The sequence below is a fragment of the Aplidium turbinatum genome, chromosome 14 (genome assembly GCF_918807975.1).
Source record: "Aplidium turbinatum chromosome 14, kaAplTurb1.1, whole genome shotgun sequence".
NCBI classification, from domain to species: Eukaryota; Metazoa; Chordata; class Ascidiacea; order Aplousobranchia; family Polyclinidae; genus Aplidium; species Aplidium turbinatum.
The window spans coordinates 3,023,417-3,044,416 of record NC_137485.1 but is presented as its reverse complement, the minus strand read 5'-3'; the positions used below and the strand labels follow the sequence as shown (position 1 = coordinate 3,044,416).

Sequence of the window (21,000 nt, the reverse complement as noted above, 5' to 3'; positions counted from 1 at the left end):
TATTGCTATTTTATTTTATTGATGATGATTGTATTCTTCATTGAGCTGCAGCATGCTGATGAAACAACAATTGTTTACAGGTAAATTGATAATGAAACAATGGATTTAACATACTATGACGTCACACAATTACTGGCGGGTTTTGAGGTTTGCTGTCTTGCGCGCTCGGATGCTTACTGCAGAGCTTCTGTTGTTGGGGAATTGAGCTTCTGATCGCTGGAATCGTCTTTTCTATGACGTAGCCCCTCCATGAGTGAGCCCAGCGTTCCAAGCTTTCCAGACACGGAGGGAACCTTCGATTGAGAGGGAGGCCACTTTTCTAGCCACCTCTGCTACCCCACGAGCAGGAACACCCAAGACCGCCAAAGCCCGAGAGCTCAACAAAGCATAGCTCCCGAGGGAGCCTACGACGAACGGAAGTGAGGACGTCCCTGCAAGGGCGCTTCCTGTCTTCCAATATGTTTACACATAACTCGCCGTACTTGTCGTGTTTCCTGTCGGCGGCTTTTCAAAGGGAATCCGCGCCGTAATCGAACGGGCAAGTGACGTCACATACAACCGTGACACTGTCAGGGCGTTGCAGGACAATGTCAGGGCGCAGATCAGCACCGCCCGCTTCCACGTGTTGTGGAACCGTACTATCTATGGTAAGCAAGGGTTGCCATTCGGCAGGTACATGCTTCACGATCTCCCACAATACTGAATTGTGTCGTTCCGTGACAACAGGCATCACGGTAGGGCAGTGGTTCAATATATGAGGGAGAGTCTCTTCCGCTTTCCCACACGCGTGACATATGGCAGGTACTGGCCATGGCTTGGTTTTGATTTCAAGGGAAGTAGGTTTAGGCGGGCTTTATAAGCAAATGCACGGTTTGCGTGATCCAGGTCGCCGAGTCCGAGTCCAAGAGTTCGAAAATCCGGACAGACAGTGGGCACTGACCGTCTTGCTTTGGTCAGGTTTGGATTCCCACTGTCTCCTCCACCACAAGTCATTGTGTTGGTGGAGGGTCCGAACCACTTTTTTTCTTAGGGGAGGGGTGATTTTGGAGCTCCCCGCGGTCAACTCGAGACCGCCATCCGGGCGTGCGGACCAACGTACATTTAGACGACGGGTAGCCGCCGGAACGCGGCCCCACAAGCTTTCGCCTGTTGGGCACGGTCGAGAACGGGCACCTTCAGGAGGGGGGTCCTTATTCAAGTAACTGGCTAGCTGGCACGGGGTAGGATCTGGAGTGCCGAACCAATTTTGTCCAAATTGGGGTTAAAATCATGCACAAATATGCAAAAGTCTTTATTTTATAGCCTAGTAATCATTATTTTACTTTATGGTATCCATCCTTTAATTTAAATTACTTTATAGGGAACAGTGACTATAAAAATTTGTACTGAAAAAATGACATATATATTGTCTCCTCTCGCATGGTTTAAGGTTGAGATTTTTGAAAAATTCCAGGCAGTACTTACAGTGAATGAATCACTATGAAACTTTGGGAACTTAACTTTTTAACCGATTGAAGCTCAAAAATAAATGAGCACTTAAAAAAGAAAAACAATTTTTTTTTTGGACCACCCTACTTCACATCCTTCCTTACATACCACGTTTCTTCTATTTTTCTTAACCCTTATCAGCACATGCGTTGACATTTTGTCAACATCGACTTTTTTGTGTGAGATTGCTCTCGCCCCTTATGCACTAGCTCAACAACATTCAGTGACGAAGGAGAACTTCTGAGTAGGTTACTGCTGTAGTAATTTTAAATCGTTAAATTGTTTACACAATGAGTTATTTGCGTTTTAACTTAATCGGCACATCTGTTGACAAAATGTCAACAATCAGAAACAATGGGAGTTTTTAATTTAAAGCCACTATGCAGTAACTAGCTATTATCACAAAGTGATAACTGGCGACGTACAGAAAATTTGCACGTGTATTTAGTGAATCGCTGTTTGACTAGGTCCTAGTCAGACTGGAGTTAGACTGCCAGGAGGAGTTAGACTGCCAGGAGGAGTTAGACTGCCAGTCTAGGAGGAGTTAGACTGCCAGTTGATATAACTCAGAAGAAAAATACTGCCTAAGCAGTTGTGTTGGAAACGTTTGTCCTACCTCTAACTAGCTCTTACAAGATTTTACATGTGTATTAGCTCTTACATGAAATGCTAAATATTTGAAATTCAAAGGTTGTTTCAGTTAATTACAGCAAGGTGCAAACTTACTGATAAAGAGACAGAGAAAATTTTCATCTCAGAGGCCCTAAGACACCTGCAAATAACTTCTGATGATGTTGATAGCGACTATAATGCTGAGGCTACAAGTAGTAGTGAATGTGAGTCCATACCAGATGTTGATGAACTGCTTTTGGAAGAAGAGGAATTGTCCGATATAGATGTCTTTGAGGAAGAAAGTGAAGATGACGAGACTGGTAGTGAAGCAGATCAAGAATCTAATGATGGTTCCTCAGAAGATGAAGATCAAGTACCAATAACAGCTGGCAATGCAATGCGATCTATTATGCAAATCATTTTCCAGGCGGGCTCAGAAGAAAAAATATATTGACGCAACAGCCTCGGATTGATGCTGCTCCTGAACTTGAAGTGGATGCCTTCAAATTATTTTATTGGCCTGAAATTATACTTCAGATAGTACGTGAGACGAACAGAAAAACAAAGGACGAGAGACACGGATGTAAGCTGTTGCCTAATTCTAAACACAAAAACTTCACAATTGAAGAAGTTGAGGCAGGTCTTGGAGTTATGATACGTGCTGGCTTGGACAGAGATAACTTCACCGATTTACGTCGATTGTGGGATCCTCTTGATAGTAGGCCATTTTATAGAGTGGATCTGGATATGGCAATAAATTAATTGAAATTTCTGGTATGGTGCATGCGTTTTGATAACTATCGCAATCGACCAGAAAGACAAAGGGACGACAGGTTAGCTGCTGTTCGAGAGGTGTGGAAAGCATTTAATAGCAATCTGTGCAACGCCTACATCCCTAAGGAAGCATTGACTGTGGATGAACAACTGGTTGGATATCGAGGCAAAATTCCTGGAAGAACATACATGCAATCGAAAACAAGGAAATGTGGTATAGAGTTCTCTTGTCTGTGTGAAGCCACATCAGGTTTTGCTCTAAGTAGCATTTATTCCGGAATAGAACCCGAATCGGCTCCTCACAGAAATCTTGCAAATGATATATATAGTGATGATCCTGTGTTCTGTTTACTTTGGTATTGGTCAGGATATATACTTTGACAGATGTTTTACATCTCATAGTCTGGTTTGCAATCTTTTGCTTCAAAATCTTACGTTGGTAGGAACAGTAATGGCTAGTCGCGGTGAAGTTCCATCGCAGCTCAAATCAGCAAGGGGAAGAGAGCTGGAAAGTACTGAAGCGTTGTATGACCATTTGAACAAGATTCTGCTATATGTACCAAAACGAAACAGGAATGTCCTCATGATATCTTCTTCACACTCTTCTGTTTCCATCACTGACTCTCACAAGAAACCTACAGTTATTATGCATTATAACAAGCCTAATGGTGGAGTTGACACTCTTGATGAAAACTGTGAATAATTCAATTACTTGAGGAAAAAAATCAATGGCCAATGCTTATAAATTACAATTTGATAAATGCCAATAACAACGCATTTCTCGCAATGAGAGGCAATGGGAAAAGTAACAAAAAATAGAATTTCTCAAACAACTTAGCTTTCAGCTTGCTCAACCGTATGTCAACAAAAGAAAATTGGCGGAGAAACTAAACTACTTGCCGAAAAGTTGGGGTTCATCGATGCTGCTACTTCAAGCACTTTCAATCGCACAGTTCAAAGTATCAAACGGGGAAGATGCGACAGATGTGCAAAGCATACTCGATCTGCATGTGTCACTTGTAGCCGCCGGGTTTGCCTACGACACAGAAAACTTCAGAAGAACCAATATTGCTTGGAATGCTGAACAATTTGTTGTAGTGCACGTTTCTTCGTTTTTGTGTTTGAAATATACGTGGCAAAACTTCGCTTGTTAAGATTTCTTTGCATTTTATCTGAGAGCTAGTATGCTAAAATTATGTCCTGGGTAGGAAGCAGACCTCCCAATTAGGATTAATGGTTGTTTTGTTAAGGTTTTATCAACATCAAATCATCTAAAATAACAACTTCACTTTGAGACCAGCGCATTTGTACCTAAAAACACAAGGAAATGCCATGTTGACAATTTGTCAACATCTGTGCCGATTAAGTTACCTAAAATCCCTGTGCTAATAAGGGTTAAACCAACGACTGGGGATAAGGTACTCAAAAAAATCCGAGCTCTAAAACCCAACAAAGCAACTGGCTACGATGACATTTCAGCATACTTCATACAGATCGCCTCCGTGATTATTGCCCTGCCCTTCTCAATTCTCATTAACTATTCCTTTCAGTTTGGTATTTTCCCAGAAACATTTAAACTTGCTAAAGTTGTACCTGTCTTCAAATCAGGAAACAAACTTGAGATAAATAATTATAGACCTATCTCCCTTTTATCGTCTTTCGAAAAAATTTTGGAAAAGCTCATGTACAAAAGGGTCTCTTCCTTTCTAGATAAACATTCTGTCCTTGCTCCTACGCAATTTGGATTTCGGTCTGGCTCAGCTACTTTATATGCCGCTATTGATATTATTAGTGCCATCTATGAACACGTAAAAACCAACCTCTACACCGGTTTGGTTTTCTTGGATCTCAAAAAAGCCTTTGACACGGCAATACCATCCCATTCTACTATACAAACTCAACAACTATAGAATCCGAGATACAACAAACGAATCATTCTCCTCCTACCTAAAAGATAGAATGCAGTATATCGCGATTAATGAACAGGAATCTGAACAGAGATGCATAACACATGGTGTACCTCAGGGTTCAACGTTGGGTCCATTACTGTTTTTATTGTACGTAAATGATTTACTAAACTGCACATCTTCTGTTCCAAGACTTTTTGCAGACGATACCTGCCTGGTAATTAACGCTCCTAGTCCATCCTACCAAACGATTTCTCACACATGCCACATTAATGGTTCACCACCAGTGTGATTTCGCATATGATGTTTCAGGTGACTGACCCGTGCAAACGATTTCTCACACACATCACATTTATATGGCTTTCACCAGAGTGAATTCGCATATGAACTTTCAGGTTACTGACTGGTGAAAACGATTTTTCCACACGTCATATTTATGTGGCTTTTCACCAGAGTGAATTCGCAGATGACGTTTCAGGATACCGACGAGTGCAAACAATTTCTTACAAACGTGACATTGATATGGCTTTTCACCAGAATAAATGAGCAAATGCTTTTTCATGTTACTGACTCGTGCAAACGATTTTTCACACACGTCACATTTATATGGCCATTAACCAGTGTGAATTAGCATATGATCTGTCAGGCTACTGGCCAGTGCAAACGATTTCTCACACATCTCACATTTATACGGCTTTTCACTAGTGTGAATTCGCATATGACGTTTCAGGCTACCGACAACTGCAAACGGTTTCTCACACATGTCACATTTATATGGCTTTTCGCCAGTATGAATTCACATATGATGTTTCAGGTGACCGACTAGTTCAAACGGTTTCTCACACACGTCACATTTATATGGCTTTTTATCAGAATGAATAAGCACATGCTTTTTCAGGCTACTGACCAGTGCAAACGATTTCTCACACACATCACATTATATGAATTTTCGCCAGTGTGAATTCGCATATGACCTTTCAGGCTTCCGACTCCTGCAAACGATTTTTCACACACGTCAAATTTATATGGTTTCATCAGTGTGAATCATCTTATGCTTATGTTATGCTTATGCGATCTAAACTACTACGTTGTGGAAATGACTTTTTGCACAAACCACACTTGTAGGGCTTTTCACCAGTGTGACCTCTCATAATAATACAATTTCATCACTTGTTCTTGGTTATTGATTCCATTTGGTTCACAATCTTCAAGTACTTCAAGCTTTACTGGAATTGCTTCACTTTGATTCATGTTCAAACGTGAAGTGAATAATTGATTTGAATTAGTGAGGCATTAGCAATGGTTGACCAAACAAAATCAGTTAACTTACAAAGTAGGAAAAGCAGCCTATAATCTGAAACATACGTATTAAACTGTGAAAAATTAAATATTGGTGAACATTACGAATAGTCGAATATTTATCTCCAAAAATATCGCAAGGTAAATTCTATATTCATAAAAGCACAAACAATAGGCGAGACTGGAGTAAAGTGTGCAATGGGGTAAGTTGAGCAACCCCTATTTCAGGAAAAACTAGCCGGCGGATTTTTGATTCCCGTGCCCTGAATATATTACCCATAATGCCACTTCAATCAATGTATTGGTTGTGTCCAGTAAGAATTTCCTTTTTTAATGGCATGCAATTGCATGAAAATATTGTCTTCATGTCGAAAAGTCAAACTTTTTTTTGGTCGCAAAAAATTGAATATCTTTGTTGTTACACTATGTAAATCAAATCAGTTTTTTTGTTGTGGTTGGTATAAAAGGTGAGGATGTTCAATGAAAAGTTTAGATTAGTTAGTCTTGTAGCTTTTAAAATATTTAAATTTTTGTGGCAAAACTCAGGGTGGGGTAAAGTGTGCAATTTTAGTGCAATTTTACCATAAAAGAAATAGCATTGTGCTTGATGGTGGAACAGTTAATTTTGTGTTTTTCAGCTTCATTGGATAAATTAAAAAACAGTGTTTTGTTTTAAAGCAATGCTTCGTAATTATAAAAAAAAGACTGACAGGGGAATGATTCCAGAAACTCTATTTCAATCTGCTGCAGAAGAAGTTGCAAAAGGGAAGTCAATTAGTAGAGCCACAAAAGAATTTGAAATTAATAGAATGACTCTTACAAGATACCTTAACACTAGAACGGCCGAGGTGTCGAAATCGACACTTTTAGAAATTTAGTTCACTATTTTGGGCCTTAATTGTTATCGCAACGTTATCAAACTTTCAGTAGCTTCCCAATTATGCTTACACTTTATAGTTCAGTATTATTTTTCTGAAAAATCTTTTTATATTATCTACAATGTGCGGATATACCTCCAACAGCCGAGGTGTCGAAATCGACACCTCATACAAATTTAATAAGATATGTAAAGTACAAACGATTTTCTGTGTGAAAAAAACTATTTCAATAGTTTTCACAATTACTTAGAGCGTTTCTCATGGTAATTGTCCAACGCTCGGCTTGATGTATGTTATCGCTCGGCTTGATTTTAGGTCATCCTACTGAGTTTAGAAATACCTTCCACAAATCTATTAACGATTTGCAACAGATAAGTTTATTCATATTCGAGCGCCACTGGAAGGACTTGTTGCTAATTGCATCAACAATTACACTCCGGATTGGAGCCTCCAATCGATGAACAGCTATTTCCCATGGAAAACAGATGTCCGTTTATCATGTTCATGACAAACAAACCAGACAAGTTTGGCATGAAATTCTGGGTAGTAGCCGAGGTTTATTCAAAATACGAATATTATACCGTACCGAACTTATCGTACCTCGGAACTATTGTAATAAAGCAACGAAATGGAAGGCTTCTCCCCGAAGATGTAGTGATCAGGACCACCACCAGTTTACACAGACAAAGCGGGTACAACGCCATAACAGTTAACATCTGTGCAAGGGTGAATCTTGCTGGTTTACTACAGGAAAGAAATATAACCATTGTTGGAACTGTTCGAGCTAACAGTAAAGGACTAACAAAGGAGATCAAAGGGTGGAGGAGAAAGAGTTTCCAGTAAATTCTTCTACAATTCAGCTGCATGCTTGTAAACTATCAGTGCAAAAAAATGTAAATCTCCTTTCCACAAAGCATGACAGCCCCAGTATTGATGCAACAGAGAAAAAGAAACCCTCTGTGATCCATTTTTATAGCGAGAACAAAGTAGCAGTTGATGTGTTTGACCAAATGGCAAGAAAGTGCACCAAAAAGATGGCCTCTTGCAGTTTGGTCAAATATGCTCGACATTGCAGCTTTGAAGTCTTGGATTATTTTTAGAAAAAAGTTTCGGCAGCAACATTAGCCGACGTGATTTTATCCTCCAGATTGAGAGCTTGAGAACTGCTCATGTGTTGAAACAAAAGCCGACACTGCAGAGAGAAGAAGAGCAGGGAGACCATCTAGAAAACGCAGAAAATGTGCTGGATATTATTGCAAAAACAATACAGTTACCATTTGCAGCCACTGTCGAAAAGTGGGAAGAATGGTAATGGTGACTGGAGAGTCACAGAGTGCCAAGGCTGTACTACGTAAAGTGTTTGTTGGTTTGTTTGATTTTTTCTCCTGAATAAGAAAACTTTGTGCTAGTTTATGATAATTATGTCTTCGCTCTGTTGAATTTTTGGATCATCGTGCAGAGTCAAGATACAAATACAGTCAAGCTTCGAACTGATCAGAACCTGGTAGCCTACGTCCTCATTTTCGTCTAAAACCAAAAAATGAAGAGCGCAAATAGGTGACAAAAGTAATAAATGCTTCAGATAATTTCATCACTGTAAAATAAAACGAACTCTTATTGTAAATTTTGCGGAAAAATAAAGTTTTTGTGAAAAGTGTCGATTTCGACACCAGCCGCCGTTGGAGGTATACTTTTTTTTCGGCCGTTCTAGTGTTAATCACATCTAAAGTGCTGATAATGGAAATGAAAAATTCATGGGATAGAAAAGTCTATCCAATTCGAAGAGAGTATTTTGTGAGAGTTATGAATCTGATTTAGCAAATCACGTGAAAAATCTTGCTGACCGGTTTCATGGTTTATCTCAAATAAAGCTACGTGAATTAGCTTATACCTTTGCTGTGGAAAATGAATTGGCTATACTGCAGACGTTGAATCAATGTAAAAATGATGAATTTTGTTCTCTGGGTTCGTTTGAAATAAATGTTTTACATCAAAACAACATTTTTCATGATTAACAATAGAGGTTAATGAGATAAAGTCTCAGCAAAAACGTGTCAACGAAAAAAAGACAGTTGCCAAATAGCGTTTGACATAAAAGATGAAGTTAAAACCTAAGTGGCAGTTTAGAATAAACCTGGGTTTCGGCGTTACATGACCTGGAATTTTAGTTTTGGTCTCAATCACATCATCAGGATTTGGAGTAAGATCTTTGTTAGATGATTCACAAGGCCAATTGTTCTGTGGAGTGAGAATTCTGTTGCTACGGTTTTATTTGGTAAAGTTATGAATATGGAACGTACCATATCACTAGGGATGTTTTCGATGTCATAAATATGATTTAAGATTTCTGTGGTTAGGTCTAAACCCCACTCATCTAAAGCTTCGATAATTTCTCCCATAAAAGAAACGATATTGTGGAATAAAATACAACATTCTCTAAATCAACAGAAGGAGTCGTTGGATTTGGAATTTTGTAATACTGTAGTTGAGGATTCTAATATATTCTAAGTTTGCATACAGACGGTGACGTAGGATGCATGTCGATTTTATGTGAGCAAACATTTCAATTCAATAGTTCAAGCATTTTGCGCTAAATTTCGTTTCAATTTATTTTTCTTTGACGGAATGCAAAAGAAACGATATTGTGGAATAAAATACAAAATACAATTCAAAACTGTAGCCGAATAGGGAACTAGCCGAATCAACTGGTCGAATCGGACTAGCCGAATCGGACTGTAGCCGAATAGTAGCAGACCTTGGAGCAGAAGCCCTTTCCTCAACATCAGTGACCAAGCCCAAAACTCTCTCCACAACATCATTTGTAGCAGGCGTGTTCTGTAGCAGAGTTTTGAATGATGAAAACTCCTCAATATGGTGCCAAGATCTGGGACTTTTATGAGTCAGACATTCAAACTTGGGAAAAACTCTAATGAGTTCAAAAGAGTCTGGTCCGATCAAGTCCAGCAAGCAAGCGAAGTTTAGAAATGCATTTGAACTAAGTCCTTACCAGAGGTGGGCAGTAACTAGTTACAAAAGTAACTAGTTGCTTTTTGAGTAACTGTAATGGTAACTTCGTTACTATTTTCCAAAAGTAACGAAACGCGGTAATTAGTTCCTATTTTAGCACTTTTTTAACAGTTACAGTTACAAATTACTTTTGTATTGAAATTTCTGTCTCTAATTGCCGTCTATTTCTCTGCACATGTTTGTGTCATGCTTTATGCGTGTTTGCTGCGCGTTGCACAATAATGCATTCTTCTCGCAGCTGTATCGGTTAGCAGCACTGCCCATGCGCAGCGCTCTTGTTTTGTGATTTTATGGAGCAGGATTGCCATATTGGCGAATTCATCACCAAAATCCAAAAATCTGGCGATTTTTTAAGACGTTTGGCTTCATATTTATGGTTTGGCGATTTGGCTTTTTTTTGGCGCTTTTTGAGAAGTGATTTGGCTAAATTAACTGCTTTTGGTAATTGATCAATATGTGACTTTCTATGCAATGTTTAGCAAAAGTGTTTGGCAACACTTGATAGCTCAGTTCATGCTTGTCGTATAGCTGCCAGAGGTGTACAGGAGCCGTAGTTTTGGAGTAATCTGAAAATATGTATAAATTGCAATACGTAATGCTACCTAATGCCCAGTGTGAAAACGCAATACGTAACCAGCTACGTAATGCCCAGTGTGTTGTTATTTATGAGCGCCACTTTGTTTGGTTGTTTATTTGTGCATCAGCAAAATCTTACATTTTGTCCACTCTGTGGTTCTTGACGTTGAATCAACGTAGTTAGAAGTTTGCGCCGGCAAACGCAGTTTGTACTTTTTGTGCATGACGCTACCATTCGAATCATTTTTCTTCTCTTTTCGTACTAAGCTATATATGACGTCTGATATTAGCGAAATTCATAATTTTAATGTTATATTAGTTAACTACAGTACATGAGCGTACCAGTTCTGTTGAGAATCGATTTAGTAGTTATAAGAATCGCCCGACAAAATTTCGGTGATGAGTGCATGGGTATTGCAACCAATGCCTGCAATGACTCTAAAAAGTTGTCTGACATCAAAACCAGCAACAGCATTGCTGTGTGCTTGCCGTTGGTGGACGTTCTTGTGGAAACAATACAAACCAGATTTGGTCATTGGTTCGACGACAGCGACTTTCAGCTTGCTACTGCATTCCACCCACAATTTAGACTTACCTGTGTCCAATGGCTGACAAGCGACACTGCTGAATTGAAGAGCACAATAAAACAAAACATGCTTCAAGCAATTGAAGAAGCAAACTGCTCTGCTGAAGAGGGGAGCAGCAGCGACACTGAAGTGGATAGTGATAGAGCCACAGAGGACTTTTTTGCACCACTTTACACAAAAACCAAGAAGAGAAAGCATTGCGCGTTGAATCTGTTGCAGGAGTATTTGAAAGCTGACCCTGAGCCCAAGTTAAGCGGTTCCAGATTCACAAGCGGACCGATGAAAAAACTATTTTTAAAACATAACACTCCCATTCCGTCAAGTGCTGCAGTGGAAAGGTTGTTTTCATTGGGCAAGGATATTTTAAAGCGCAAAAGGGCAGGCCTAAAAGACGAGCACTTTGAAATGCTCGTATTTCTCAAAAGAAATAAGCATATTTATACTGATTAAATTTTTTAAATAAAACATTGTTGGTTTTGTACTTGTGCTGTTATGTTAGCATGGAGGGCTCTAACACTAGCCTAATAGCCTATATATCAAACATTGCAGTTAAACTGGACTTACATGCAGAGCTGGCCAGGTGCAGAACTTTATGTTGAGATTTATGAGTAAATGGAAGTAACTAGTAACTGTAACTAGTTGCTTTTTTGAAATCGGTAACTGTAACGGCAACTCAGTTACTATTTTGGCCAAGTAACTGTAACTCAATTACTTTTGAAAGTAACTTTGCCCACCTCTGGTCCTTACCAATAACGGCTCTCTCAGAACTTGATCGAAATGTTTGCATCTTTTGCCACATTCGGACCTTGGTGGATATGCTCACACGATCACTTGCAAAAGCAAACATAATGTGGCGCTCAATGAGGTACCACAGGTGCAGGTTGAGTTTTGTGCGTGCAGTAACAGCCATTTCAAGGAAAAGGTCCAGGTAAAGGGAAAAGAAAAAGGAAAGAAACAAATCGGAGCAGTAACATCCGCTGAACGAGGTGAAACAGTTACTATGGTCTGCACTATTAATGCGGAAGGAAACACCTTACCACCTTTTTTATCTTCCCTCGTGCAAGATATCAAGACTTTTTAGTTAGTGCTGGACCAACGGGGTCTGTAGGAAAATCTGCCAAGTCTGGGTGGATGAATGAAGATCTATTTTTGGTGTATTTGGAACATTTTGTCAAACACACACACTCTACTCCAGAAAATAGAGTGCTACTTATATAGGTTAATCACGCATCACATATATCACTGCAAGCTGTGGAATTCTGTAGAACCAATGGCGTGGTTTTCCTAACGATCCCTGCCCACACTTTGCATCGTCTGCAGCCATTAGACAAAACTGTTTATGGCCCGTTCAAGGCTTATTATAGCAGAGCCATAGACAACTGGATCCGAAGTAATCCTGGAAAAACTGTTTGCATCCATGACATACCAGCAATAGCTAAGGAAGCATACATGTTGGCTTTCACCAAAACTAATATCGAAGCAGGTTTTTCTTCGACAGGAATCTTTCCTTTGTATGCAGACATTTTTATCGATGCAGACTTTCTTACTTCTTCTGTGACAGATAGATCTGTGTCTCCAACTGATGAATGTGTGGTTGAGAACAATGAATGCGTTGTTAAGAATATCGAATGTTTGGTGGAAATTGACGAATATGTCGTTGAGAATAACGAATGTGTGGTAGAGAATAACGAATGTGTTGTTGAGAATAACGAATGTGTGGTGGAAAATGACGGAAAATTTTCCATGCGACCTTCATCATCAGCATCATCATCCATCGTCGGTTTGTTTCCCACTAGTGGGGGTGGCCGATTGTTTCCGCGCAGCAATTGTTTTGATCCCTTTTCTCCATTTCACCCTGTCCCTTGCATCTTCCTCCTTCAGTCCGACTTTTTTAAATTCATCATTCACTTGTTGTTTCCACGTTCTTCTTGGACGACCGCGTTTCCTCTTCCCATCCACCTTTAGATCTAGTGCCTTTCTAAGAAAACTTCCTTTCTCCCTCCTTATCACATGTCCATACCATCTTACTCCATTTGCCCTTGCCATTTGGTCTATGGTCTCTCTCATCTCTAGCATATCCAACAATTCTTCAGTCCTTTTTTCCCTTCTCGTTTTCACCCCACACATTGCTCTCACCATTGACCTTTCCGTTCTTCTCAGGATTGCCAGTTCACTCTCTCTCAATACCCATGTCTCGCTACCATATAGCATTGCACGCCGCACACAGCTCCGATATACTTTTCCTTTCATCCTTAGTGAAAATTTTCTGCCATACAACATTTTCCCACATTCCCTGAACTTTGCCCAGCCCAATCTTGCCCTTGTTGTCACCGCTGCTTCACATCCACCACTTCCATTTATCCGATCACCCAGATAACAAAAGTCTGTCACTGTTTCGATGCCATGGCAGAACTCATCATCATGGCCTTCCACTTCATTCCTTCCTTTACTGCATTTCCCTTGGTCCATGGAATATCGAATAAGTGGACTTGTATTGAATAAAACTTTGATTTGCAATTTATTGCTTGTTTTCTGTCTCTGGAGCAAACTGTAGCATGTTATGAAATGTGATACTTGTTGCATCAAAATTATCATATTTAGAGATCTTTTTATTTTAAAGGTCCTTCAATATCTAAAATATGCACAAACTTGCTTACCTGTAGCCTACACAACTTATACTACCTATTGCACAACATACCCCAGCCATTGCTCAACTTACTCCAAGTCATTGCTCAACTTACCCCAAAATTTTTTTGTCGGGGTAAGTTGAGCAATACGCATATAAATATTATTATATAAAAAAATATAAATCACATGGTGATCAAACTCAATTTAAAATGTAGCTAATTTACTGGCGTTTCAAGTCCACCCTTTTAAAATTTTCCAAAGAGTACCGTCTTTTTGCAAAAGCAACTTGAACAAAAAGGTGCTCATCTTACCCCAGTCTCCCCTACGCACAAAAGTGAAATCTTGAAAAGTAATAACTATTTGCACAAACTTTTAACGAAAGCACAGTCTTTTATTTCCATGTTACACAAACTAATAAAAACATAATTGAACTACTGTAGCTGATGGCGCTTCAAATGATTAACATAACAAAAGATTTTACACACATCACAGACAAAAACTTTTTCACAGGAATGAAAACTCAACTTAGAATAATGTGGAAATGATTTACAACATATACACTAGGGTGCGGTGAAAAATTAAAATTTTAGAATTTCAACAAAAAGTATGTCTTAAATGGTGGCCCTACACCTAAAAACATGTCTGATGATGTTTTGGAGTTGTTGCACCCCTAACTGTCCGTGCAACCTTGGAAAGTTGTATGCAGGGGGCCCCAAAATCATAAAAAATAGCATAGCTCATGATCCATGCGTCGTAGAAAGTTAACTTTTGGCTCTATGGAATCAGAAACATCATGTTTCTATTTGTTCCAAGAGAACTTTTTACTCTAAGAGCAATAGAATTTAAGTTACGCGTAAAAATCGAATTTCAGTGCCCAATTATCTCACTTGTCATAAATTTTCACAAATTATTGCATTTAGTTTCAATGTTTCATCACTTTTTATGTCTCAAATAACTTGAAATTTTGACAATTGCACTTTGTTACATCACAATCACACAACTTTCATTAATATTATGCTACTTTTCAGCATCTGCGCATGAGCTTGCTTTAGGTGGTTCATCACCGTCAGTATGTTCGTCATCATCTGAATATGCCATTCCTTTATCTAGTTATGTCCAAAAAAATCAAAATCGAAAACATTGGCCTAAACTAGCACAGATGTGTGAACGTTACTTAGTTTCTGACAGGGCAGGAGCAGCTATTGCCAACAGTGCACTTGAGGATGCTGGATATATAACCGAAAATGACCGGTCAATGGTTATTGACCCATCAAAATTAAGAAGAGAACGAGAAAAGTTCAGAACAGAAATCAGAGTAAACGAAGAGAACTTTTTTCAGCTGGTGGATGCGATTTATTTTGATGGCAGAAAGGATTTAACTTTACTTCGGTCTCAAGCACGTTTTAACGTTCGCGTTTTGTCGCTTCTACCCTTTTCTCGACCTTTGCTATGTTGACGTGTATTGTTTTGATATGATGGTCAGAAATAAAAACAACTGAACTGAACTGAACTGAACCTTGGTAAAAGAATAAACCGGAAAAACTTCAATGTCTACAAAATTGGAAGAACACTACGTTGTTGTGGGTGAGCCAGAGGAAGTTTATTTGACACACTTTACAACAAGCAATAGTAAAGGAGAAACACTTGCTGAAAATTTGCATAATGTCTTGTCAGGAACTGATCTGGAAAATAAACTGAAAATTATTGGTTGTGATGGAACTGCTGTGAACACTGGCAATATCAATGGCTGTATTGTAAACCTGGAGAGACACCTTCAATGCCCATTGCAATGGGTAATTTGTTTACTTTATTGCAATGAACTGCCATTACGACATGTTTTTTCCTTACTAGATGGTTGCACAAAAAGTCCGGACAGCTTTTCAGGTGCAATTGGAAAAGAAATTGGCGGTTCAGTTTCCGAATGGCCTATTGCAGAGTTTCAGCCACTTCCATATTCCACTTTCCCGACTTTACCAAATGACGTTACTGCTGATCTAAGTTCAGACCAATTCTAGGCTTATAGAATTTGTTGGTGCATCGTTTTAGGAGAAGTGGATGAGAATTTGAGATTTATGGAAGTAGGACCTATTGTGCACTATCGGTGGTTAACGAATTCTTCGAAGATATGTTTCAACTTCAACACCATCCAAGAATCTTAAAGTTTTGGCTGAATTTTGTTTGAAAGTATATTTTTCTTCTTGGTTTGACATCAAACTCAGCAACAAGATTTCTGATGGCAGTAAGTATTTCTTCAGAATGTTGCAGCGTGTTATCAAATTTTCAAACCAGCAAGTAAAAGATGAGACCTTGAAAACTCTTCAAAGAAATGCTTATTTTGGCCACCACGAAAACATCTTGCTTGCAATGTTGTGTGACGAGGATGATGATATTCGAAGATTGGGTGTAAATAAAATACGAGCATTACGAAATAGCTCTACTTCTGGAAAGGGTTCTGGATGGCATCGAGAAGAAGAAGATGTGATTGTTGAAGATGTTGATAATTCCAACCAAGCAAATCGAAAATTTGTTTCACCAAAATTTAATGTCAAGGCAAAGTCATATCATGAACTTACTGATTTGGCACTCGAAAGCATCACAGAGCCACCTGCTGTCAAGGACTCAAGTAAAGCTGATTTAAACGTGCTGTATGACAAACATTTGAGTTTAAAGCATCCCTGTCACAATCAAAGAGTAGAGAGACATGTCAAGCTTGTTACTGAAGCTGCTGGAGCAGTAGCTGGTTTTGAAAAACGAGATCTGGCATGATATGCCAGTGCATCAAATCAAGAAAATTTTTGAAAAAGTTTCATACTAAGCATCAACTTACTGTCGACAAACTCTCTTAGAAAAAAATTGACAACACATTGTATTGTGTGTACTGATGCACTGCTTATGATTGTGTAATGTATTGCTCATGATTAATGTACCACACGTTGATTAGTCAAGTGACAACATTTAAAGAGCTTAGCTTAAGTACCGGTAATTAGCCCAAACTACAAAGTTTCTTGTCCCAAAATATTTGAGCGCATCATACACTATTTTGCATCATTGTTTTGTACAGTATACTATAAGCCAGTGCTCCACTATCGAAATTTGAAGTGTAAGCTCAACAGTCAAGCACTGACACATGACAGAAATGAAAATTTTTCTTGTTTAAATATTGTCATTTATTTGTCCTAACTTGTCTATTTTGTGGTATTTTTGCCCACAATATGTCTCAAATTTAGATACTTGAGCATAACTTAAATTCTATTGCTCTTAGAGCTAAAAGTTCTGTTAGAACAAATAGAAACATGGTGTTTCTGATTCCACAGAGCCAAAAATTGACTTTCTACGACGCATGGATCATGAGTTATGTTATTTTTTATGATATTGGGCCCCCTGCATACAACTTTCCAAGGTTGCACGGACAGTTAGGGGTGCAACAATTCCAAAACACCATCAGACATGTTTTTAGGTATAGGGCCACCATTTAAGACATACTTTTTGTTGAAATTCTAAAATTTTGATTTTTCACCGCACCCTAATATACACCACCACATGATGTGTGGTTTTTTGCTAACAACGATGTGAAATCAAACATTATTAAGTTTCTGTTTATCGACCTTTTGTCAAATCTGTTGATACAGTTTCAGTAGTATTTTATTATTTCATTCTAGAATTCGACATTTGGACAATGCCAAATTAGATTGCATTCAAAACCCATTTGCAATGCTAACACAATGTAGACTGTTAAACGCCTCTTTCCTAACTCTGGAAAAACTTGCTCATGTAATTTGAGACTTTACGCTGTGGCTTGAAGTTTTCGGAAAAAAGGTGCGTCTACACGACGACTGTTTTCTGGCTTAAGCTAGCTTAACTTCTTGTTTGTTTAAGATGATTGCAGTTAATGCCGCTCACTAAAACGTAAGCACGCATAATATGCGAAAGCAACCGAAAAAAAAATACACTTCAGACGATAGGTTTTTCCAATTTCTTTCAGTGTCTTCAAAATCATATCTGAAAATCAGCCAAATGTTTCAAGTCTAAGCATGAAAAATACCCCTTTAATGTTTTCGTTGATTTCATAAAGGGCCCAACTCGAGGGCCCTTGTTGCGCTTGGTCAGTTAAACAAATCAGGCGTATAACTCAGTTGACAACACAAGAAACTACACTATACATATTTTCACACATGTCATATTTATATGGCTTTTCAAGTTTTCACCAGTGTGATTTCTCTCATGCATTTTCAATTTAACACATGTTGTTGGTTATTGATTCCATATGGTTCATCTGATCTGTAAATACTGAAGCACTTGAAAACATGTCTAAATGTAACAAATTGTCCAAAAGTACATTTTTGCCACAAAACGTAAAATTACGCTAAAACGTAAAATTACGTTAAAATTGCCGCTAAAATTACCAGTTAAAACCTCAAATAGTGAATATTTTTCCCACATGGATTTAAAGGAAAATTTAAAAAGCCACAGCAAAAGCAATATTTCCTTGTTCCATTTTAACATGAGAATCTAGGAAAGAATAAAACAAATATTGAAAAATTCTTTGATGGTACAATTGATCATTAGGCTGTGCCGAAAAATGGCGAGGTTCATGGATTTTTCCTTAACTTTCTGAAAGTTTGTAGTGGACTTTTACAAACACAAACGTGAAAAAAAGACGCCACACGGTCGCACAGGGCGTTTTTATGGTTACCAGCACTCATTTTCATAAAAATTGTCATATTTCGAAAACCACTGAAGATAAAAATATGAACGTTTTAAAATCAAAAGCTACAGAAGTGGCATGTTTATATCTGCTCTAAGAACACTTTTTATTCTAGGACCACTTGAAAACTTTAGAGAATACGGCAAAGATCAATGTTTATTGACTGTATAAATATCTTGACAATCGAATTTATTTTTGGGAGGCTAAAGCTTATACAAACTTTTTTGAAGAGTGAATAATTGGTCCTGCCCCTGAAAGACCTGGGTCTGCTACTAATCGGTGAGTCCGATTCGGTGAGTTTCTAACCCTTAAGCCCTAACCCTTACCGCTAAAAAAAAAATTCATCAAATCACCGAATAGGGATCGGACTCACCGAATCAGATTCACCGAATCGGACTCACCGAAACAGGCCATTCCAGAAAGACCTAGTATACACAAGCAAACATTGAAAAACAATTTAACATTTTTTTCACTTTCATTGTAAAAACAAGCACATAAAAATGTGAAATAATAATACTTAGTGTCAATAAACATTTTAATTGTTGCTTTTCACCAGAATGTTTTCACTTTTGACGTCTCAGGCTACCAACGAGTGCAAACAATTTTTAACACACGTCACATTTATATGGCTTTTCATCAGTGTGAACTCGCATATGATTTTTCAGGTTACCTTACACAAGTCACATTTATATGGCTTTTCACCAGAATGATTTCGCACAATATGATCTTTCAGGTGACCAACCTGTGAAAACCATTTCTCACACATGTCACACTTATATAACTATTTACCAGTGTGAATTTGCATATGACATTTCAGGTGACTGACCCGTACAAACGATTTCTTACACAAGTCACATTTATATGGCTTTTCACCAGTATGAATTTGCAGATGATCTTTCAGGCTACCGACTTGTGTAAACGATTTCTCACACAAGTCGCATTTATATGGCCTTTCACCAGTGTGAATTCGCATATGACGTTTCAGGTTACTGACCTGTGCAAACGATTTTGCACACATGTCACATTTATATGGCTTTTCACCAGTGTGAACTCGCATATGAACTTTCAGGTCACAAACCTGTGAAAACGATTTCTCACACACGTCACATTTGTATGGCTTTTCACCAGTGTGAATTCGCATATGATGTTTTAGGCTATCGACGAGTGAAAATGATTTCTCACACATGTCACATTTATAGGGCTTTTCACCAGAATGATTTTGCATATGACTTTTCAGGCTACTGACGTTTGCAAACCATTTTTCACAGACTTCACATTTATATGGTTTTTCACCGGTGTGAATTCGCATATGACGTTTCAGGTAACTGGCTCGTGCAAACGGTTTCTCACACATGTCACATTTATATGGCTTTTCACCAGAATGATTTCGCATATGACCTTTCAGGTTACTGACGTGTGCAAACCATTTTTCACAGACGTCACATTTATATGGTTTTTCACCAGTGTGAATTCGCATATGATGTTTCAGGTAACTGACCCGTGCAAACGATTTCTGACAGACGTTACATTCATATGGCTTTTCACCAGTGTGAATTCGCATATGATTATTCAGGTGACCGACGAGTGCAAACGATTTCTTACACAAGTCACATTTATATGGCTTTTCACCAGTATGAATTAGCATATGATCTTTCAGGCTACCGACTTGTGCAAACGATTTCTCACACAAGTCACATTCATATGGCCTTTCACCAGTGTGAATTCGCATATGACGTTTCAGGTTATTGACCTGTGCAAACGATTTCGCACACATGTCACATTTATATGGCTTTTCACCAGTGTGAATTCGCATATGATCTTTCAGGCCACAAACCTGTGAAAACGATTTCTCACACACATCACATTTATATGGCTTTTCACCAGTGTGAATTCGCATATGATGTTTCAGGCTATCGGCGAGTGAATATGATTTCTCACAAAAGTTACATTTATAGGGCTTTTCACCAGTGTGAATCATCTTATGCCGATTTAAACCACTACGTTGTGGAAATGATTTTTCACATAAATCACACTTGTATGGCTTTTCACCAGTGTGACTTCTCTCAAGAAATTTCAATTTCACCACTTGTTCTTGGTTATTCTTTGCGTATGGTTCACAATCTTCAAGTACTTCAAGCTTAACTGGAATTGCTTCACTTTGATTCATGTTAGAAGGTGAAATGAATAATTGATTTGAATTAGAAATGCATTAGTTCACCAAACAAAATCAGTTGTTACAAATATGGAATATATTGCAGGATAAACAACGTATGACCTGAAACACAATAGCTGCAAAAATGAAGCGATAAACTCTGAAAAGTTTAATAATCTAGAGAAGGGGATATGAAGGTTTTTAATATATCTGACAGTAGAAGGGCTTCTGTTTATCGTAAATCATCTCTGTTTATCCTAAAATGACAATTGGCACCGATAGTAGTTTAATTAATCTTGTTATGATAATCTGCATTGCGCTATTAGCATCAGGCCTGGATACTCACTGAGTGCATGCTCATGGTTGC

General features: G+C 38.4%; 1 protein-coding gene and 1 pseudogene across 1 annotated transcript; both read right to left on the bottom strand.

The window, feature by feature from the left end:
* LOC145783648 (uncharacterized) overlaps positions 1-6,032 on the bottom strand; it is a 47,754-nt pseudogene extending 41,722 nt beyond the window's left edge.
* Positions 6,033-19,262: 13,230 nt separating this feature from the next.
* Positions 19,263-20,459, bottom strand: LOC145783647 (uncharacterized). Its single transcript, XM_082595534.1, has 2 exons — positions 20,148-20,459; positions 19,263-20,078 (listed from the first exon to the last, which is right to left on the bottom strand). Exons 1-2 carry the CDS (start codon positions 20,457-20,459, stop codon positions 19,263-19,265), a joined length of 1,128 nt encoding a protein of 375 aa, XP_082451660.1.
* Positions 20,460-21,000: the final 541 nt, after the last annotated feature.

Coding starts and splice junctions, on each gene's coding strand:
- LOC145783647 (XM_082595534.1), bottom strand. CDS start 20,459: ATGATTCACACTGGTGAAAAGCCCTATAAATGTAACTTTTGTGAGAAA. Junction 20,079..20,147: donor GTGAGAAATCGTTTGCACAA/GTCGGTAGCCTG, acceptor GACTTGTGTAAG/AAATCGTTTGCACTCGTCGG.